Source organism: Canis aureus, chromosome 5, assembly GCF_053574225.1.
Source record: "Canis aureus isolate CA01 chromosome 5, VMU_Caureus_v.1.0, whole genome shotgun sequence".
NCBI lineage: Eukaryota > Metazoa > Chordata > Mammalia > Carnivora > Canidae > Canis > Canis aureus.
In genome coordinates, this window is record NC_135615.1 from 73291829 (window position 1) to 73313605 (window position 21777).

Below are 21777 nucleotides of genomic sequence, written 5' to 3' on the forward strand. Positions count from 1 at the left end.
TGCCAAGCCACCCAGGCGTCCCTCTCCCTTTCCTTCTGCTCCTCCCCACTGTGCATGCTTGCTCTCTTGATATAAATAAATATTTTTTTTAAAAAATCATCCATGAATTTGAATTTTGAATGCATAGGATACTTTTATGAGTGGTTGACATCTAGTTATCTAGCACTCTCAAATGGGCAAGGCAGTAGAGTAATTCTGGATAGAAGTCTTTTGATTTTGAATTTGATGATTCAGCAGTTACAAACTATTTAATAATTCAACACGTATTTGTTGAGTACCTACCATGTTGGCCCATTGGTCAAGCACTAGGAATACAAAGCAAAGTAAGTAATATCATTGGATTTGCTGGTTCCACATTCCCAGTAGCACAGAGTGGCTGCTTAGCAGTGCTGTATTCCCTGCCATCTTGGCATTTACGTAGCCTTGCATAAGATGTGTAATTTCTGAGCACCACGGAGGCCTGTAGGGCTGAGCACAGCCAGGCCCTCCTCAGCAGAATGAAACGCCAGCCTTCTAGAGCCTTTACCCTGCTTGAGCAGGAGGCTCCTGCATTTTCACAGCCAAGCAATGATTCCAGCTTGTTCTCAGGAGAGTCTTTCTCTAGGTATACTGATGGGAAATTAGGTGCCTTGGGAAATAGTATTTATCAGGTTTAACTATAAAAGGGCCAATAAGAAATAGTGTCTGATGTATATGAATAAATTTTGGGGCAGCCCGCGTGGCTCAGCGGGTTAGTATGCAAAATGCCAATAATTTTCACTTTCAGTCTGCATTTAATTGTGGCATCAAACTGAGCAAGCTCACAAAAGGGGGGCAGAGAGGGCTACCAGCTACTACAGAAGGGGATTTCTAGTGGCCAAATGCTGCAAGAAGAAAGCAAGCTAGGACAACTAGGCTTAAAAGGAAAACATGTCGGCAGCCCGGGTGGCTCAGCAGTTTGACGCCTGCCTTCAGCCCGGGGTGTGATCCCTGAGACCTGGGATCGAGTCCCATGTCGGGCTCCCTGCATGGAGCCTGTTTCTTCCTCTGCCTGTGTCTCTGCCTCTCTCTCTCTGTCTTTCATGAATAGATAAATAAAATCTTAAAAAAATAAAAGGAAAACATGTTTGAAAACCACAACTGTAAATGTTTTATCAGAGCAATTGGGGTTGGCAGGGAACAAAAGCAGACAATGCCCGTGGGGTGCTTTTGTCTTAACTCTGGAATAAGCTACTGGGTGGTGGGGAGGGTGTTATAGTGGGGCTAGGGGCTCCCCCTGAACAGTGGTCTCCAAAGTGAACACAAACTTCTGGGAATACACAAGATGTATACTGGGAGAAAAGAATTGCTCATCCCTTCATATTTATTTTTCATATCTTTTCTCATTTCTATTTTGAATAATATAGAGAACGTGCTAACAGTAACAGATGTAAATAACTGCTAAATAAATGAACATAAACTGGAGATACGTACTCAAAAATGGATCGAGTTCTGAATTTCCCTCAACCGTGTTTTTTTTTTTTTTTTTTTTTTTTTAAATTTTTATTTATTTATGTTAGTCACACAGAGAGAGAGAGAGAGGCAGAGACACAGGCAGAGGGAGAAGCAGGCTCCATGCACCGGGAGCCCAATGTGGGATTCAATCCCGGGTCTCCAGAATCGCGCCCTGGGCCAAAGGCAGGCGCTAAACCACTGCACCACCCAGGGATCCCCCTCTTAAAGCTTTTTTTCTTTAAAAAGACTTTTTTTTTTTTTTTTTAAAGATTTTATTTATTTATTCATGAGAGAGACATAGACAGGGGGAGAAGCAGGCTCCTCACAGGGAGCCTGACGCGGGACTCGATCCCCAGACTTGGGATCACACTCTGAGCCGAAGGCTCAACTGCTGAGCCACCCAGGCGTCCCGGAACTTTTTTTTTTTTTTTTTTTTTTTTTCCGGAACTTTTTTTAAAAAGATTTTATTTATTTACTTATTCATGGGAGATAGAGAGAGGGAGAGAGAGAGAGGCAGGCAGAGGGAGAAGCAGGCTCCATGCAGGAAGCCCAACATGGGACTTGATCCCGGGACTCCAGGACCACACTTTGGGCCGAAGGCAGGCACTAAACCGCTGAGCCATCCAGGGATCTCCCCAAAACTTTATTTTTAAAAAGTAAGTTCTACACCTGAAGTGGGGCCCAAACTTATGACCCCAAGATCAAGTCACATGCTTTACCAACTGAGCCAGACAGATACCTCAACTGCATTATTTTTTTTAAACCATTCAGGGCACCTGGGTGACTGTCAGTTAAGCATCCAGTTCTTGATGTTGGCTCAGGTCATGATCTCGGGATCCTGGGATCTAGCCCTGTGTTGGTCTCCAAGCTCAGTGGGGAGTCGGCTTGAGGATTCCTCTCCCTCTGCTCACACACATGCACACATGCTCTCTAAAATATATAAAGAACTCTTAAAACAAGGGGCACCTGTGTGGCTCAGTTGGTTAAGCAGCTGCCTTTAGCTCAGGTCATGATGCAGGGGTCCTGGGACCAAGCCCTGCATTTGGCTCCCTGCTTAGTGGGGAGTCTGGTTCTCCCTCTGCCCCCACCCCCACTTGTGTGCTCTCTCTTGCTCTCAAATAAATAAATAAAATCTTAAAACAAAAATCTAAAAAAAAAGGGGGGGGGGGAACCAAATTTATTCATTTTCTTTTTTCTTTTTTTTTTTTTTTAAGATTTTATTTATTTACTCTGAGAGACAGAGAGAGAGAAGCAGAGGCACAGGCAGAGAGAGAAGCAGGCTCCATGCAAGGAGCCCGATATGGGACTCGATCCCGGGTCTCAGGGATCACACCCCGGGCTGAAGGCAGGTGTCAAACCGCTGAGCCACCCAGGCTGCCGACATGTTTTCCTTTTAAGCCTAGTTGTCCTAGCTATGAAATTGGCTTGCTTTCTTCCTGCAGCATTTGGCCACTAGAAATCCCCTTCTGTAGTAGCTGGTAGCCCTCTCTGCCCCCCTTTTGTGAGCTTGCTCAGTTTGATGCCACAATTATTTTTTTTTTTTGATGCCACAATTAAATGCAGACTGAAAGTGAAAATTATTGGCATTTTGCATATTGTCTTGGCCCTAGGGATCCCATGCCAAGGAGGAACCTTTTTGCATACTTCCCTTGTTTATTTGTCCCAGAATACGCTTTTCCTCAGTCCTTCCATTCAGTTTAGACTGTCTCTCTGGAGGAAGGCATGGGAACTGACCCAGCAGTTTGGATTAGCTGCTTGGTAGTCACCTGGAGAAATCCATGCACAGTTCTGGAAGCCAGGAGGCCTAGAAGTGCCATGGGTCTGGACAGCCCAGAGGCGTTATTAGCAGGCAGAGGAAGGACAGGCTCAGGTGTGCTCCCCAGAATCTGGGAGCTGCAGATGGACACTCCACTCCCACCACAGCTGGAGACTCCAGGCACATTTTTGTTCATCTGACCTCTACTGACCACAGTGCTTAGTTCTGTGACTGCCTCAATCTAGGAACCAAAACCCTACCACTTCCAGGGGGTGATTCCTGTGGTCTTACCTCACGGAACAGGCCTGGACTGACCTTAGAAGCTGAGCTAGTCTCTGCATAGACACAGATTTATCTCTGTTATGTGAGGTGATGAGGCTCTCCAACCAGTCCATACACAGGTATACCTATGTGATCTAGGTCAACAGTAATGATACTAAGATTCTTATTAAGTGTTTATTCGTTCCAGGCACTGCACTATATACCAAGATTATCTCATTTGATCTTTAAAACAATTTTGTGAGGTAGATAACTATTTCATTTTACATGTGAAGGAACTGAAGCTTAGGTTAAAATAACTTGTTCATAGTCCTAGCTGAGAGGTGGTGCAGGGATGCTAACCCAGGCTCATGACTAGTCTGCCTCCTGAAACACCTGACCACTTAAGCTTGTTTTCTGATCTTTAAAATCAGGCCATTGTCTATCTAGAGAGTCGAGGATTTAGATAATGCTTATAAAGGGTCTGGCACACAGACCTTACTAAATGGTTTCTGTTCCTATTTTTCCAGATGTAATTTTTATTCTATGGTTTTAGAGTGAAAAAATCTTGGATAGTCACATGCAACTATTATGTGCTGCATTCTGCACAGATAACACAGCTCCTGTTTTCTCAGGGGTTAGAGTTTGGGGGTGGGGTGGCGAGGGAGTGGCAAACATAAGAAAAGGCTCTCAGTGCGTTATGTTCAGCATTGAGCCCTTTTTACTGAGAGTCAAGCAACACTGTGCCGCCACCATCAAGGTTGGTGGTCTCTGATTCCTTTCTGCACCAACCAGTGAGACAGCTGGTGTTGGGGACTCAGGATTGAGTAGAACCTCCTTGGCTCCTTTGGATACCAGAGCTCTGAGGCTGAGGGAGTCAAGCACAAGGTGCTGGCCCCAAACAAGCCAGCCCTCTGTGGCAGGAACCTAGAACCAGGAGAGCTGGTATGTCTATCCCTTTTCAGATTGGTCCGCACGAAGCCATTTCCTGTCCACAGTCTGATTTCAGTGAGATCATGTCCAAAGGTCTTGTAAAGGCTTTGTAACGTTGGCTGGTATCTCAGATTCTCTGAGAAACAGCAGGTAAGAAGCAAGGTTCCTCCAGCATTTAAAGGGTGTTCCGAAATTGCTCAAGTATTTCTTCATAATCATGGTCATCATTATCTACAAAAGAGTCCAAGTCAGTGATGATCTTTGGTTTTAGGCAGGATCCTTCCCTTTTTAGGGTACTGGACAGGGAAGTAGTTGGTCTGGATGCTCTAAGGTCCTTGCTAGGCCAGAAACTATAAATTATTCTGTCTGAATACTGTGTAAATATTCCCCTTGCATGCCTCGGGGAGGGTAGTATGTTGGAGGATGAACTCATTTTCCTTGCCAGGACTCTGAAGCCCGTGGGAGAGGGACAGTAGGGACCCTCCAACCTAAGCTCATCTTTTTTTTTTTTTTTTTTTTTTTAAGATTTTATTTATTTGCGAGAGGGGGAGGGAGGGAGCAGAGGGGCAGAGCAAGAGGGAAAAGCAGACTCGTCCACTGAGCAGGGAGCCTGACACGGGGCTCCATCCCAGGACCCCAGGATCATGACCTGAGCTGAAGGCAGACACTTCACCAACTGAGCCATCCAGGCACCCCTTGGCCCATCCCCTTAAAAGCCTCTCTGTCCAGCAGAGAGCAGCAGAAGGGGGCTGCTCATGGGTGGGGCCTTGCTGAGGGTAAGGCCAGCGCAGTCAGAGGTACAAGCAGGAGCAGGGTAAGGAGGGAAGAAGCGAGGACAGGGGTGAACTGGGGCTGACATGGACTCACCTCCATCTTCTATGATGGACTTAGTGTGCCTGCGGTCCTTCCTGTGGCCTGAGACCTTGCTGTATGTATTTGAGCTGTCCTTGGCATTCCGTGGCAGCGTCTGCATCTTGGGCTTGAGTAGAGGGGCTTGCTGCAGTTCTAAGAGTTCAGAAGACTAGGCGAGAGAAAAAGCAGAAGTCAGGGTCCCAAGAGATGGGCAGCAGAGTCCATGAAATGTCATTTCCTTCGACTGTCACTTCCTCTGCTCCCCTCTTGACTTCCTTGCCAGGGTAGGGCTCCGTGAGACCCAAGTGTTTTTGTTTCTAGTGCCTGAAATGTTCTTTGGCAGAGGAGAGGGGCCAGAATGAAAGAGGAAAGAGTTGGCTAGAGACAGGGTGCCCTGAGTTTCTTCCCCAGAGGGGATTCAATCAGTGTCCTTCACATCTGCTGCTGAAGGGGAAGAAAGCAGTCACAGAATATCAGGACAGAGTGCCGGAGCTGAGAGGGGTCCTAGAAGGAGGAGGACTTTTGTTGAACTCCCACCTTCTGCCATATGCACACCTATTCGTTTATCTTCAGGGGACCCTCTTGAGTAGCTGTTTTGAGTTCCCAATGTACCCACGAGGAAACAGGCTCAGAGTGTCAGGTCATACCTCACACAAGATTGCAAGCTGGGCCAAGGTTCAGACCCAGAGCCATGTTCGTGACCTCTAAAGCTTATGCTCTTTCTATGCTTTGGAGAGCAAACCATATAGGGCCCCTGATCAGCAGTGGGGAATACTTCCCCAGGGAAGAAAAGTTGCAGGATCAAGGGCAGTGAGCAGGGACCAGGCCCAAAGTCACTTCCAGCAGGAACAAATGCTGGAACTGAGGTCTCTCAATTTTTTTGTACTATGTTCTCCGGTACTGTAGGGAAGGCCTGTGTTTCAGATGCCCCAGTCCAGTCTGTGTTCAATCAGAAAAGGACTGCCCTCCACCCTCCTCCACAGATGCAGTCTCCTTCTGGGGCCGAAACTGCCCCTGATTTGTCTTTCTCACTTCCCCTTGCCCTCCCACCATCTACCCTCACAGTACAAAATACCAGTTTCTCCAAATCCCAAAACCGTAAGCCTGTTACACTTTACAAAGTGCTTTTGATGTAAATCAACTGCTGTCAGCAGACCACGGTAGTTAGGTGCCCAGGCTGGGTGGTCAGACCCAGCTTCAAACCCCAGCCTGCTGTTTGCTGGGTGTGTGCTCTCGGGTCAACTGCTTGACCTCTCTGTGCCTCTTGTGTTCTCAACTGTAGAAAGAGCTATCCATCAGTGCCTGACTTCACAGTGCCCACCTCTCAGGTCATGAGAGCTCTGTGGGGCTATGCACATAAGGAGCCTGCGACAGAGTAGACACCCACCAGGCAGCAGCTAAGAAACTAGAATTGTGAGTTAGTGACCTTATCTCAGGTGCACTGGTGAGAAAATGGAGAGGAAGCAGGCCATGGAGCAAGTGAACTGGGCCATAAGCTTGGGTCCCTCTGCTTCCATGTCTGGTCCTTTCCCCATCCCCGTGATTTAGTTTGGATCAGTTCAGCATTCACTGGCGCTGTCTGCCTACCTGGAAGTGGGCGAGGCCCCTGCCCTCACAGACCACTCACAACACACCAAAAACTAGGTGTCATCCCACCTGCTCCCACCCCTACCCACATCCCCAAGCTGCATACCACACACATCAGTGTGAATGCAGAAGGGGGAAGGCTGTCACTGCCAGAGGAAGTCTGAGCTGAGCCTTGTCCACTGAAAAGAGGAAGAACATTCCAGCAATAGAACCAGAATGTGTAAAGTGCTGAGGCAAGAATCCTGGCATACTGAAGAAGCTCTAGGAGTTTATGGCTGAGTATGGACCAGAGTGGGTAGTGGAGGATGGGTCTGGGAGGGGGACATTGAAGTCAGTTTATAAAAGACCCTCCCTGGATGCCATGCTGAGGGGTTGGCATTACCCCCTTACCACAGGGAGCCACTGACGGTTCAGAAGATGGGGCTGAGGCCCATCAGTAACCAGGGAAGGGAGAGAGGCCGTTCTGACAGCCATGAGGAGGGGTGGGAGAAGCTGCTGACACGGTTCAGGTGACAGATGATGAGGCCTACATGAGGGGACGATGGGCAGGGAAAGCAAGGTAAGCCTGGAGGCAGAGTGCTTATGCTATGGTTCAGGGCTTCCGCTTCGTAACTGACTTGGGCAAGTCTCGGAGGTCTCGGAGTCCTCGTTTTCTCACCCTTAAAATATGAATGATCGTACCAACATCAGATTATAAGAATAATAGGTACAAAGTGTGTAAGTGTATAAACTGTAAGTTCTTCACAACCGAAAGAGAAATGGGATGCTGGACAAAACTGGCAGGACCTGCAGTGACCCCGACAACTTCCCCTCCCTGCCCATTTTGGTAGGTTGGTACCTGGCCGCTTTTCTCCTTGTTGCTTTGTTTCTTCTGCCCACTGAGACCCTGACTTTTGGGGGGCCTGGGTGGGGGGGGTTGGTTCTTGAAGGCCGGTAACCTCCGAAGGCTGTAGTAGAAGGCATCTGTCAGCTCCTCCACCGTGGCTACAGGGAGATGCCCAGCCGGCTGGCCTGGCTGCCCCTCGGCCTCCACGACAGTCAGGTCCAGCCACCGGGGAGGGATCTCGAAGCACATCTCAGGGTTGGAGTTGAGGCTGACCACCAAGAAAGGTTCCATGATTTTCTCCTCCAGCCGCAGGCCTGGGAAGGAGGGCAGAGGGTCAGCAGGATGGCTGCTGTCCTTGGCCACCACCTTGACTTCACAGGGCAATGAAAAATGGGCAGTCAGATCTTCCAGACTATAGCGCCGACTATCATTCATCTCTTCCACAAAACTACCAGAGAAGTAAAGGGGCAGCAGAATCTGGTCGTCGTCTTCTACATCTTCATTCTCTTCCTCCTCCTCCTCCTCCTCCGCCTTGTCACTCAGCCGCTGACACACCAAGACATCTATGTCCCTGCCTTCAGCCCCATGGGCCTGGCCAGATCTCAACACCTCCAGCCTGTCGCCCACAGCCAGGGAAGTGAACCCAGGGCTCTCCACCCCTTCGCCCTCACAGTCCTTTGTGGCCACTACGCGGAGTGGCTGGCCTGGCTGGAGAGCACCCAGGAGATCATAGGCTGTGGGGAACTCTCTGGGTCGCCGCCGCAGCTTGCCCTGATAAGCCCCAGAGACCATGAAGTGTCTGGGTATCTTCCGGCCCTTGGTTGAAACCAGGACCCGCCAAGGTGGTGAGGCCAGGCCATGGATACAGAGCTTCTGGCCTTTCTGCAAGGAGCCTGCCCATGGGCTGAGGAAGATGGAGGGCCCCTCCGGAATTTCCAGGATCTCCATGCACAGAGGAAAGGGGCCTCCCCGGGCCAGGGCCTCACTCAGCAGCAGTGGTTGGATGAAATGAATGTGTTGAGAGGAACTGGTGACATCTTCCACATCAACCTCCAGGCTGGAGGGGATCTTGACAATGGTCCTGCGCACTGTGGAGAGAGATCAGCTCAGAGGCACTCACACCCACCCGGGGGTGCCCCTCCACCCCTGGCAATGATGTCTGGGCTGCCTGACCTGTTCCTATTCTGTTCTGGCAGCATTTTCCTGTGGTATCAGATTCCTTAAGCATTCTGTTCTTTAACCTCTTTTCAAAAGCTGTTATAGAACTTGTTAAAGATTTGGGGATCCCTGGGTGGCTCAGTGGTTTAGCACCTGTCTTAGGGCCCACGGCATGATCCTAGAGTCCTGGGATTGAGTCCGCACTGGGCTTCCTGCATGGAGCCTGCTTCTCCCTCTGCCTGTGTCTCTGCCTCTCTCTCTCATGAATAAATAAATAAAATCTTTAAAAAAATTGTTAAAGATTTATAAAAGTAGAATAGTATAGTGAACCCCCTGTCACCAGCTTCAACATTTAATGCACAGCCCATCTTCTTTCACTTATACCCTGTCTGTCCTCCACCACTGATTATTTTTAATTAGAAAAATCACATCATGCCATCTTGATCTTTCACTGTATCTCTAAAAGGAGTAGTTAAAAACCACAATGCCATTACCACATCTAGATAATGATGATTTGATAATTCATTAATAGCATCAGATATCCAATTAGTTCAACCACTGTTTACATTTTTAAATTTTGAACGTAATTTTGTAAGCTACCTTTCCAGATCCTTTCTGCATTTTAAGTATAAAACCACATCAAGAGGGGCACCTGGGTGGCTCAGTTGGTTAAATGTCCGACTCTTGATTTCGCTCTGGTTATGATCTCAGTGTCGTGAGATCGAGCCCTGAGTCTGGTTCCTCTGTGACTATAGAGTCTGCTTCAGATTCTCTCTCTTGGCAGCCCCAGTGGTGCAGCGGTTTAGCACCTCCTGCAGCCCAGGGTGTGATCCTGGAGACCCAGGATCGAGTCCCACGTCAGGCTCCCTGCATGGAGCCTGCTTCTCCCTCTGCCTGCGTCTCTGCCTCTGTTTCCCTCTCTCTCTGTGTCTCTCATGAATAAAAAAATAAAGATTCTCTCTCTTTCTCTCTGCCCCACCTCCCCATTCATGCATGCTCTCCCCCCCCAAAAAAAAAATTAAGGAAAACACTGGTTGGGGCTCCTGAGTGGCACATTCAGTTTAGCGTCCGACTCTTCACAGGGCAATGAAATGACTCTTGGTTTTGGCTCAGGTCATGATCCTCAGGGTCTTGCGATCAAGCCCTGTATATGGGCTCTGCACTCAGAGCAGAGGCTGCTTGGGATTCTCTCTGCTTCCCTCTTTGCCCCTCCTGCTTGTGCGCTTGCTCTCTCTCTCTAAAATAGATGCATGGGGGAATCCCTGGGTGGCTCAGCGGTTTAGCACCTGCCTTTGGTCCAGGGCGTGATCCTAGAGTCACGGGATCGAGTCCTGCATCAGGCTCCTGCATGGAGCCTGCTTCTCTCTCTGCCTCTCTCTGTGTCTCTCATGAATAAATAAATAAAATCTTTAAAAATAAATAAAAAAATAAAATAAAAAAAAATAAAATAGATGCATGAATCTTTAAGAAAAAGAAAAACACTGATTGATGACCTTGGCAACTTGTTTCCTTTCTTGGCATCGATTAGTTCCTGGTTTATAAATTCAAGAGGTGGCTCCGCTGTGTTTGAGCCATATCACACAGAAGATGGAGCAAGGAATATCCTCGTTTTATAGATGAGGACACTGAGGCTCAATGTGACTTGCCTCAGGTCACAGTGTTGGGATTTTTGCTCTGTGCCAGGTGAGCTAATAGCTGGTTGAAGCTGGGAGATGGGCATGGGGAGTTCATTATACTGTTCTGGCTTTTTTCTTCAAAGCACTTAATGGATTACCTGAACTGCCTCATTATCCAGGACAGCCCCCAAGCCCAACCCACCATCAAAAGCCTTTGTTCAAAAAAAAAAAAAAAAAAAGCCTTTGTTCCCCAGACTGTGGTCTCTTACTACTATTTCCCACAGGATTCCAGGGCTCCCTGGGAAAGAGAAAACTTCCTAGAGAGGAAATGTGCAATGGTCTGGAACATCTTACACCAGAAAGTAAGAAAAATCTATTCGAGACCATGCAGGTGTGTCACAAGGATTCAGGAGCCAAATTGAAAAGGCTCCCATAGGTCAAAGCTGAGATGTGTGAGCATCAATAATAATTCCAGTGGATTGGAACACTGAAAATATTTCATCTGTGAGTTCATAATGATGATTAAAAAAAAAAAAAACTTAAATAATCATCCTTGAAGAATGCTAGGGAGCCAATCCATTTTAAAAGCTAGTAAACAGGTGTCTGGGTGGCTCAGTCGATTAAATGTCCAACTCATGGTTTCAGCTCATGATCTCAGGGATGTGAAATCAAGCCCCGAGCAGGACTCTGCACTCAGCATGGAGTCTGCTTGAGATCCTCTCCCTCTCCCTCTGCCTCTCCCCTATGCACATTCTCTCTCAATAAATAAATAAGTTGTTAAACTAGTAAAGTATAGGTCATTTCTTAGGGTGTCCCTCCATGCAGGCTAGAGGCAGTGTGCAGAGCACTGCTCATGAAACAGGACCTGGCCAGGTCTGCCAGAGTGGAGGTAGAATGGTATCCTGGAACCTCGACATATATAAACACAATGTCCCGTGTTTCTTTTTTTTTTTTTAATTTTATTTATTTATTAATGAGAGAGAGATGCAGGCAGAAGGAGAAGCAGGCTCCACACAGGGAGCCTGACTTGGGACTCGATACCGGGTCCCCAGGATCATGCCCCAGGCCGAAGCCGGCGCTAAACTGCTGAGCCACCCGGGCTGCCCAATGTCCCATATTTCTTGTACAAACTAACCAAAGGGGCATAGGGGCTTTTTATAGTAGTTTCCTAATAGACGAATGAGGGACAATAGGATTAAAATCACTATCTCGGTTCCTAAGGATATCATGGATCAGGTAAGGATCAGCAACAGACACTCACATTACAAATGCTGGCCCATCCATTGTATTTGACTACATCACATGGCAAGGTTGGCGCTGCAAGTTAGGTTGGTGACAGACATAGAGCCAGGTGGGGACTCCCTGCCCCACACCTCATGCAGCAGTGAGAACTGCCTCGTGTGTCTGGTCAAAACTCTAAGTGCCTGTTTACAGATGGACAGAAAAGAGCTAACAGTTGGCCTGAGGAAAGCTTGCCTGCAAATTTGGTCCTTGGCTGGCATCTGAGAACATGGTGTAGCACGTGTTCCCACCGTCTTCTAACTGGTGGGGGCGGTTTCCTGTCCTTAGACTGTACAAAACAATCGGTGATGCTGAACACCTGCTCTCTGTCTGGAAGTCCGGAATTTTGGTATGTGCTAAGCAGAGGGTAGGGTAGTATGTGACCAGCCCCTGAGAAAAACCTTGGGCACTGAGTCCGTGAGCTTCCTTGATAGACAACACCTACATGTGTTGTCATAGTTCAGTGCTAGAGGGATTCGCCAAGTCCTATGTGATTCCACCAGAAGAGGACTCTCCTTCCTTTTGCTATAATAAATCATGGCTGTGAGTACAACCATATGTGAAGTCCCATGAGGCCTCCCAGCGGGTCATCAAACCTGGGGTGGCCTTGGGCCCAACACAACAGGAAATACAGGGGACAGAGGCATGCTGGCACCAGCACAAGGATGCCAGCAAGAAAATCCAAAACGGGAGAGAGCCCACAGGACAAATGGCCTAGGCCTTTCAACAGATTAAGTATAAGAAAAATAAGAAAGGTGAATCTATAGATTAACAGATTTAAGCCTAACAATCAACAGCAATGTGTGGATCTTATCTGGATCCTGCTGTGAATAAACGGTAAAACAATTTATGTGGGGGATCCCTGGGTGGCTCAGTGGTTTAGCACCTGCCTTTGGCCCAGGGTGTGATCCTGGAGACCCGGGATCAAGTCCCATGTCAGGCTCCCTGCATGGAGCCTGCTTCTCCCTCTGCCTGCATCTCTGCCTCTCTCTCTCTGTGTGTCTTTCATGAATAAATAAATAAAATCTTAAAAAAAAAAAAAAACAATTTATAAGACAATAGAGGAAATTCAAACACCAAGTAGTAGTATTAGGAGTTACTGTTAATTCTTTTTGGTGTGATGATGGTATTGTGTGTCTGTTTAAAAAAATATATTTTTAAAAGAGAGACACTGAAGTCTTTGTATGAGAAATGATAGGATACCTGGGGTTTGTTTTGAAATAATCTGGCAGGTGGGGAAGAGATGAAATGGGATAGATAGGTCATGAGTTAATAATTATGATGTCAGGTGATGGGGTCCAGAGGTTTGTTATCCTAGTCTGTGCTTGTATTTGTTTGAATTTTTCCATAATAAAGTAGTTTTCAAAGATTCTTAAAAATCAGGATAAGGAATTCCCACCATAGCCCACCAGCAGCCATGACCAGCTGCTCCCCAGGTAACTGCCAGGGAGCTGAACCTCAAACTCTACCCTCCAGGGAAGAGGCCCCAGGGCACCTGTTCCTCTGCCTCTGCTCTGACTGGGCCTCCAAGTGGCCAAACCTGGCCAGGTCTGCCTGTTTCACCAGCCCTGTTCTGCACGCTGCTTCCAGCCTGTCCTAAGAAATAGCCCGTGAAACAGCTAAGGATTCACCCGGTGCCCTCATCACCCAGACAGGAGGGTTTTACTTTGTAACTGTTGTTTTGTCCTAGTTGCTAGCCAGTTCACAATCCCAACTTTTGCCTGATTTTATAAAATTGCTATGTAGGACCTCACAGTTAAGTCCCCTCATTTTCCTGTCTCCTTTTATACCAAACTTCCCACTATTTAGGAGTCTTTATTCTGTTATATTGTAATGTACTGAGTAAGCCACCTGGTACCTTCCATCTGTGCTGCTTCCCAGGGCCCCCCTCTCACCCCACCAACCTGCCCAGGCAACTCACTGTGCATGATGGCTTGGACCTCATACTGGGGCCTCAAGATCAGGGTACGCCAGGGGAGGGTCGGGCAGGTGAAGAGGAGGTTGCTCAGTGCTGGGTCCTGCAGGGCCTTGAGCAGGGGCCGAGGGGCACCGGGCTTCCACTCCCAGAAGGGCCCCTTCTGAGACAGAGGCAGGTGCAGAATGAACGGATGTGTTTCAGTGTCTAGTACACAGCGGGCACGGTAGGTCCCATGGTGTGTCTCCACAGCCTCGAGTTTAAGGGGCTGGTCCTCAGGCACCACTCTGGCCTCTGTGGTGATTCTGTGGGTCGACATGAAGCAAATGGGCAGCGTCTTGGAGCACTGGGTTGCAGCAGAGAGCAGCTCCTCCAGGGTCCCATAGCTCTGACGGCCAGTGAGGGGGCTGAAGTAGCCTGTGGGGCACAGCAAAGGGTGTCAAGGCAGGACAGGCCTTTGCAGGGTTCAGAGCCACGTATACCAGGTCCCGTCTGCCACAGAGAACCCAATCAGAATTCCCTGGAGACAGGCCCCAAGCATCTAGACATCCAGGCTGCAGGGCTGAGGGACAAGTTCCTCCTCGCGCGGACAGGCAAGAACACTGAGGGATGGTTGCCAAGGACAGAACAGCAGTGTGTTTCCCAAAAGACACACTGACAATGACATTTGCCTACATCCTGAACCGCACCTACCTCCAACTTTGCTTCCATACTCCTCACCACTGCTCCAATCCCGTACATCCGACACCTATCACCCCATGCTGGGGCAGTGCCATTTTCCTTCTCTCTCAAACTAGAAACCCAGGAGCTCCTAGCCAAATGACCTCACTACCCCCCCTTCATCCTGTCTGCCAGTTCTGGTGGCCCAACTTGTTCTTCACCCACCTCTTTCCCCTGTCCCCATCCGCTCTTCTCCTGCCACTGTACTGGCCCTAAACACCCCACATCCAGACATAACATTGCTTCCAGAGTTTTCCTGCTCCAAAATGCCCCACACAAGTCTAATCAAGGCCACATCACACTACACCCACACTGAAGGACATTCTCCAAAAGTACCAGTCTAGACTCTTCAAAAAGTTGATGTCAAGACAAAGGCTACAGAATTATGCCATCCTGAAGGAGATTAAGAAATCCAGATGTGGACAGCAAATAGATGGGTCCTGCTTTTTTATCCAGTCTGAAACCCTGCTTCTTTTCATGGGGTCATTAAGCCCGTTCACGTTCAGAGTTACTGTTGAAAGATATGAGTTTAGTGTCATCATGATATCTATTCAGTCCTTGTTTTTGTGGATTATTCCACTGAACTTCTTCTTAAAGGGGAATTTTAAGAGTCCCCCTTAAAATTTCTTGCAGAGCTGGTTTGGAGGTCACATATTCTTTCAGTTCCTGCCTGTCTTGGAAGCTCTTTATCTCTCCTTCCATTTTGGTTTTTTTTGTTTTGTTTTGTTTTGTTTTTAAACTTTTATTTATTTATGATAGTCACACACAGAGAGAGAGAGAGGCAGAGACACAGGCAGAGGGAGAAGCAGGCTCCATGCACCGGGAGCCCGACGTGGGATTCGATCCCGGGTCTCCAGGATCGCGCCCTGGGCCAAAGGCAGGCGCCAAACCGCTGCGCCACCCAGGGATCCCCTCTCCTTCCATTTTGAATGAGAGCCTTGCTGGGTAAAGTATTCTTGGTTGCATGTTCTTCTCATTTAGGACCCTGAATATATCCTGCCAGCCCTTTCTGGCCTGCCAGGTCTCTGTGGAGAGGCCTGCTGTTACCCTAATACTCCTCCCCATAAAAGTCAGGGATATCTTGTCTCCTGCTGCTTTAAGGATCTTCTCTTTATCTTTAGAATTTGCAAGCTTAACTATTAAATGTCGAGGTGTTGAACGGTTTTTATTGATTTTAGCAGGGGGATCTCTCTATTTCTTGGATCTGAATGCCTGTTTCCCTTCCCAGATTAGGAAAGTTTTCAGCTATGATTTGTTCAAATACATATTCTGGCCCTCTGGCCCTTTCGGCGCCCTCGGGAACCCCAATTAAACATAGGTTTTTCTTCCTCAGGCTGTCATTATTAAACTCGACACCAAAGAAACAAACAATCCAATCATGAAATGGGCAAAAGACATGAAGAGAAATCTCACAGAGGAAGACATAGACATGGCCAACATGCACATGAGAAAATGCTCTGCATCACTTGCCATCAGGGAAATACAAATCAAAACCACAATGAGATACCACCTCACACCAGTGAGAATGGGGAAAATTAACAAGGCAGGAAACCACAAATGTTGGAGAGGATGAGGAGAAAAGGGAACCCTCTTACACTGTTGGTGGGAATGTGAACTGGTGCAGCCACTCTGAAGAACTGTGTGGAGGTTTCTCAGAGAGTTAAAAATAGATCTGCCCTATGACCCAGCAATTGCACTGTTGGGGATTTACCCCAAAGATACAGATACAATGAAATGCCGGGACACCTGCACCCCGATGTTTCTAGCAGCAATGTCCACAATAGCCAAACTGTGGAAGGAGCCTCGGTGTCCATCGAAAGATGAATGGATAAAGAAGATGTGGTTTATGTATACAATGGAATATTACTCAGCCATTAGAAACGACAAATACCCACCATTTGCTTCAACGTGGATGGAACTGGAGGGCATTATGCTGAATGAAATGAGTCAATCGGAGAAAGACAAACATTATATGTTGTCATTCATTTGGGGAATATAAATAATAGTGAAAGGGAATATAAGGGAAGGGAGAAGAAATGTGTGGGAAATATCAGAAAGGGAGACAGAACATAAAAACTCCTAACTCTGGGAAACGAACTAGGGGTGGTGGAAGGGGAGGAGGGCTGGGGGTGGGGGTGAATGGGTGATGGGCACTGAGGTGGGCACTTGGGCACTTGACAGGATGAGCACTGGGTGTTATTCTGTATGTTGGCAAATTGAACACCAATAAAAAATAAATTTATTATAAAAAGAAAAAGAAAAAAAAAAGAAATGCAGATGTGATCTGGGGGCATCTGGGTGGCTCAGTCAAGTGTCCAACTCTTGATTTCAGTTCAGGTCTTCATCGCAGGATTGTGAGTTCAAGCCCTGCACTGGGCTTCACACTGGGTGTGGAGCCTACTTTAAAAAAAAAAAAAGTGGATACCTGGGTGGCTCACTTGGTTAAGAGTCCAACTTGAGGGGAAAAAAAAAAAAGAGTCCGACTTGATTTCACCTCAGGTCATGATCTTAGGGTCATGAGATCAAGCCCCATGTCATGCTCTGCACCGGGCATGGAGTCTGCTCAAGATTCTCTCTCCCTCTCCTCCTCCCACCCTCCCCCCACCTCGCACACACACACTCTAAGAAAATAAGTGAAAAGGAGAAGGAAATTCCTATTGAAAAAGAAAAATCAATATGTGATCTGAGATTGTCTTCTGGATCAAGGGGAAAACAGCTATAAAGGACAATTATTAGGGCAGTTGTTGACATTTGAATAAACTATGTTAGGCAGTAGTATTATATCGAATTTGATCATTGAACTATACTTTTATGAATAAATGTCCTTGTACTGAGGAATAATAGTAAATATAAGGAGTAATATTTAGTTGTAAAGGGTTATCATGTCTGCAGTACATTCTCAAATGGTTCAGGAAAAAAATACATAGACATACATAGTAATATATGTCCTTGTGTTGGTGAACTGGGAAACAATTGGTACATCTGGATAAAGGGTGTACGGTAGTTCTAGCAAGTCTTCTGTAACTTGAACATATTTCAGAATAAAAAGAAAAAATCCTCAAAAATACAAAATAAAGCACACCACTTCCATATTTAAAACCGTCACTGGCTCCACAGTGCTCGCAAAGATCAAAATGTGCCAATGCCCCACAAAGCCCTACTTGCAGTCTGCCTGCCACCACTTGCCTCTCACCTGGAACCCAAGGCCTCGCCTATCCCATTCAGGCAATCACAGTAAATCATATGTAGAATGAGCGCTCAGAGTACACCTGCTCTGTGCCATGCCCTGTGCTAAGCACTTCATGCATGGCAACTCACTCAATGCTCACATCAAGCCTGATTATTACAGAGGAGTAAACTGAGGCACAGAGGGGTGCCAGGAACTGGCCAAGATAAGACTAGTAGCTGCCAGAGCTAGGATTCCCATCCAGACTGTCGACTTCAGTGTCCCGGCCCATGGGCCACCATGCTACTCACCTCCTGCCGTAACTGAGCTATGTCCTTTCTGGAGCACCAGATATGCACATGCTCCTCCCTGGAGTTACTGCCTCTGGGAATTCTTCCAGCTCAGGTGTCACCTCCTCCAGGAAGCCTGCACAGATGCCTGAGGCAGGCTACCCCCCCTGCCAGGAACCCTCTCTAAACTATGTGTCGACTGTTGTCGCCCTCTCACTGCCATCCTGGAAGGCCCCGGCTGGGAGGGCTGCACCCGGTTCATCCTGAGCCCCACTCCCCAAACCCCCCTAGCAAGGGCCTGGCACACAAGTGTCAACAAATGTTTGGTGAGCAAATGTATGAGCAAACACAGAGACAGGCAGATGGACAAAGACCTGGAACAAAGGAAAGAGCCCCAGCTGAGAGGCAGATGTGATCAGAGAGATGGTATGGAGAGGGTGCAGCCACCCCAGGCTAAGGGCATTGTCGGACCGCTCAGAGGACACCCCAGGCCTTAGAGCAGGGCAGCGATGGATGTGAGAGCGCATGCGCCAACCTAGAGGGGTGGGAGTGCCTGCTGGGGCGGGCGAGCCCACTGGTGTGCCCGGAAGGGGCCACTTGGGAGGAGACACAGCTGCCTTCCTTACCATGGAAGTCGGGGGTGATTTCCATGGTCTGGCCGGTTCCTGGGTTCTCGCAGACCACCTTCTGGAGGCGAACCTGGGTGACCTTGATCAGGTCCCCCGTGGAGAGGCAGCACTCGTTCCCAGCGATCTCGTAGATGGAGCCTGCAGAGAGACCAGTTTCCTTGTGCAGCAAGAGCCAAGTGCCGGGTGGCCCGTGCCCTGTTCCCCAACAGGCTGTGCTTTGCCTCACCTTTGCACATGCTCCTGCTGCCTGGAGTGGCTTCCCTGTCTCCCCACCACGTGGCCCTCGTTCAGCTGTACTCAGGCAGCGTGCACCCTGCCTTTGCCTGCTCTTAGTGCTGGCTACCCCTCTGCGATAACTTCTCTGGCCTCCTCCACATCCCCGTGCCTCCCCGACTGAGCTCATAGGCAGGGCTGGTCGTCCCAGCATCACTGCAGCTGCACAGGCCGCGTCTAAGCATGTGCTGAAGTCCTGAGTGAGTTAGGCCAGAAGGCCCAAGGTACAGCTACACTGCCAGGCCCTGAGACGGTCGGTGCCTGCCTGGAGGTCACACACAGCCTGACACCCCCATAGGGTGTAAACTGTCTTTTCTTCTTCAGATGAATTGTCTTTAAAGGGAACACAGGGCAGCCCGGGTGGCTCAGCGGTTTAGCGCCTGCCTTCAGCCCAGGGTGTGATCCTGGAGACCCAGGATTGAGTCCCGCGTTGGGCTCCCTGCGTGGAGCCTGCTTCTCCCTCTGCCTGTGTCTCTGCCTCTCTCTCTCTCTCTCTGTGTGTGTGTGTCTCATGAATAAATAAATAAAATCTTTAAAATTTAATTTAATTTAATTTAATTTTTTAAAAAAGGAGCACAGGAGAAAATGGAGGGCCACTGACAGAGTGGGCCCCGTAGGCGGGTTCTGGGTGCCACCATCAAGCACAGCAGCCCCACTTAACTATTTTAAAGTGTTTAAAGCAATGTCCAGGGCATAGAAGGCGCTCAGTAGAGATCTCTCCCACAGGGGGTACAGGCTCCGTCTGCTAACGAGGGACACGACTGCACACACAGGTCAGCCTTGAGGCCACCTGACCTACTGCATTTCACAACAGCCCTGAGAAGCTGCTGAAAATCCTACCCCTTATCCCAGGAAAACGCACCCAGGCTCATAAACTGCAGCTCTGTCTCCAGTTGCAGGGGGTGGTCCCCAGGGCTGGCGGGACTAGCCGCTGGGGCACCACACTGCGCCGTGACTGCCCTCCGAGGGATGACCGGGTCCCTTTCCTAAATAATGAGCTGCTCCGGGCTGAGGCTGGGTGGGGTCCCCAGATTACCAGGTCAAAGGGGCCAGAACTGGGACTCCAGCCCAGGGTGTGTGTCTGTATAGCTGGGACACCTCAGCACACTAGGGCTTCGGAGGGTGGGGCCCGCCCACCTGCCCCATCACTCACCCCTCTGCGCACCCACCCCCACCTCACCACTTCCCATGCCTGGGTTCAGGCAAAATGAGGAAGCAGCCATTGTGACACACAGCGGTTAGGGGATGTGGGCAGTAGAACAAACAGCAGAGGCCTGCAGGGAGCCCCCCTGGGGGGGGGGGTCAGCATTTGAACCAGCATCTTCCACGTTCCCAAGTGGACCTGCAAACCCTAGTCAGTGGTGGCTCCTGGATGGCTCTTCTCGAGTCTGCCCCTTGGTCTAGGACTGCCCCCCCCCCCCTTGGAATCTCGGAACACTGGAGGCTGCTGTGGCCGAGCAAGGGAACGGAGGCCACAGGGCATCCCTGCCTTCGTTCGCTTTCGAAGGAAGGAGCCTCGCCCCCTCCACCCAGTCCCCAAGTTTCCTTTCCCTCCAGCATCCCCGCTGTCGCCTCGCCACAGTTCCTCCCTCACCCTCTTAGCAGCTTCTGCTCCCTCTGCCGCCTGTCAGTCGCTCCCTTCTCGTCCCTTCAGCCCCCGCTGTGCGCGCATCCCTGGGAACCAGGTGGGCAGGCCGGGCAGGTGCGCCGGAGCAGAGGGCAGGGAGGCCCAACTCCAGAGCTGACGCACGGGGAGCGGAGCCGAGGGCGCAGGTGGGCTGGGAGGGCTGAGAGGAGGCGCGCAGGTCGGGGGGGGGGGGCTGGCACGAGCCTCCCCACCGCCAGGCCGCCCTCGGGGCGCAGCGCGCTTCCACCTGCGCCCGGCCCGGTTCGCCCGCCGAGGGTCTGAGCTCACTGCTCGTCGTCGCCCCGCGGGGCATCCACGGAAGCAGGAGCCGAGGCGCAGAGACGCCGAGCGGCCCCAGCGACAGCGCCTCACTCACCCTGGAAGTACACCCCCGAGCAGACCCGCAGCACACGCGGGAGGGAGGCGAGGTCCAGGGTGCAAACGAAGCTGTGCAGCGACACCGGCTCCATGGTCCTCGCGGCTCCCCCGACGCCGAGCGAGTGGCCGCGTTCCCGGCGCCGAGCCCGCAGCCCCGCCCCGCGGCCACGTGGGCGGAGCCGCCCGCCGCGAGGCGTGGGAACCCGCGGGCGCCCGCTTCCCGCCTCGGCCGGGGGGGGTCTCGGTCGGCCCCGCGCCTGGAGGCTCCGACCGCGCGAAGGCCGGTCCCCACGGCCCTCCCGGCTGGTCGGTGGCGCACCGCGCGGTGGGCGGGGCGCTGATGGGGACGACGGGGAGGCCCCGGCCGCCCCCCGCCTGCCCCGAGTCCGCGGCCTCGCGCCGCTCTGGGTCTCCGGGAAAACAGCCCCGCCCCGGCGTCGGCGCGGGAAGGACCTGGCGGCCCCGCAGCGCTGGGGAGCTCACCCTTTCCGGGATGCTCGTGCCTTCTGGACATTTCTAGTTAAAACTTCTTCCTTGGGCTAAAGAGAAATCACAGGCGAGCGCCCGCTGAGTGGTATCTAACTTTAATTTTTTTTTTTTTTTTAATTTATGATAGTCACAGAGAGAGAGAGAGAGGCAGAGACACAGGCAGAGGGAGAAGCAGGCTCCATGCGCCGGGAGCCCGACGTGGGATTCGATCCCGGGTCTCCAGGATCGCGCCCTGGGCCAAAGGCAGGCGCCAAACCGCTGTGCCACCCAGGGATCCCGGTATTCAGCTTCAAACAAATCACTGACTTAAAAAAAAAAAAAAAGTTTATTTATTCATGAGAGACACAGAGAGAGAGGGGCAGAGACACATGCAGAGGGAGAAGCAGGCTCCTTGCAGGGAGCCGGATGCGGGACTCGGTCCGGGTCTCCAGGATCAGGCCCTGATCCTCACGCAGACGCCCAACCGCTGAGCCACCCAGGCGTCCCCAAATCCCTGACTTCTGAGCCCCAGTTTCCTCATCTGTAAAATAGGGCAAAGGATCTTTTCTTA

At 50.1% G+C, this 21777-nt stretch overlaps 1 protein-coding gene across 4 annotated transcripts in view; it reads right to left on the minus strand.

Moving 5' to 3' along the window:
- Positions 1 to 20882, minus strand: part of THEMIS2 (thymocyte selection associated family member 2) — a 36089-nt gene extending 15207 nt beyond the window's left edge. For 2 of the 4 annotated variants that reach the window (XM_077898897.1, XM_077898896.1), the window contains exons 1-5: positions 20737 to 20882; positions 18458 to 18598; positions 13662 to 14072; positions 7698 to 8773; positions 5288 to 5441 (exon numbers count right to left, since the gene is read on the minus strand). In XM_077898897.1, coding sequence (XP_077755023.1) covers positions 5288 to 5441; positions 7698 to 8773; positions 13662 to 14072; positions 18458 to 18598; positions 20737 to 20830 — 1876 coding nt within the window. In that variant the 5' untranslated portion in view covers positions 20831 to 20882. Of the gene's footprint in view, positions 1 to 3671; positions 4652 to 5287; positions 5442 to 7697; positions 8774 to 13661; positions 14073 to 18457; positions 18599 to 19595; positions 19872 to 20736 lie in introns of those variants that run through there. The other 2 variants (XM_077898899.1, XM_077898898.1) reach the window with 2 other exon arrangements.
- Positions 20883 to 21777: the final 895 nt, after the last annotated feature.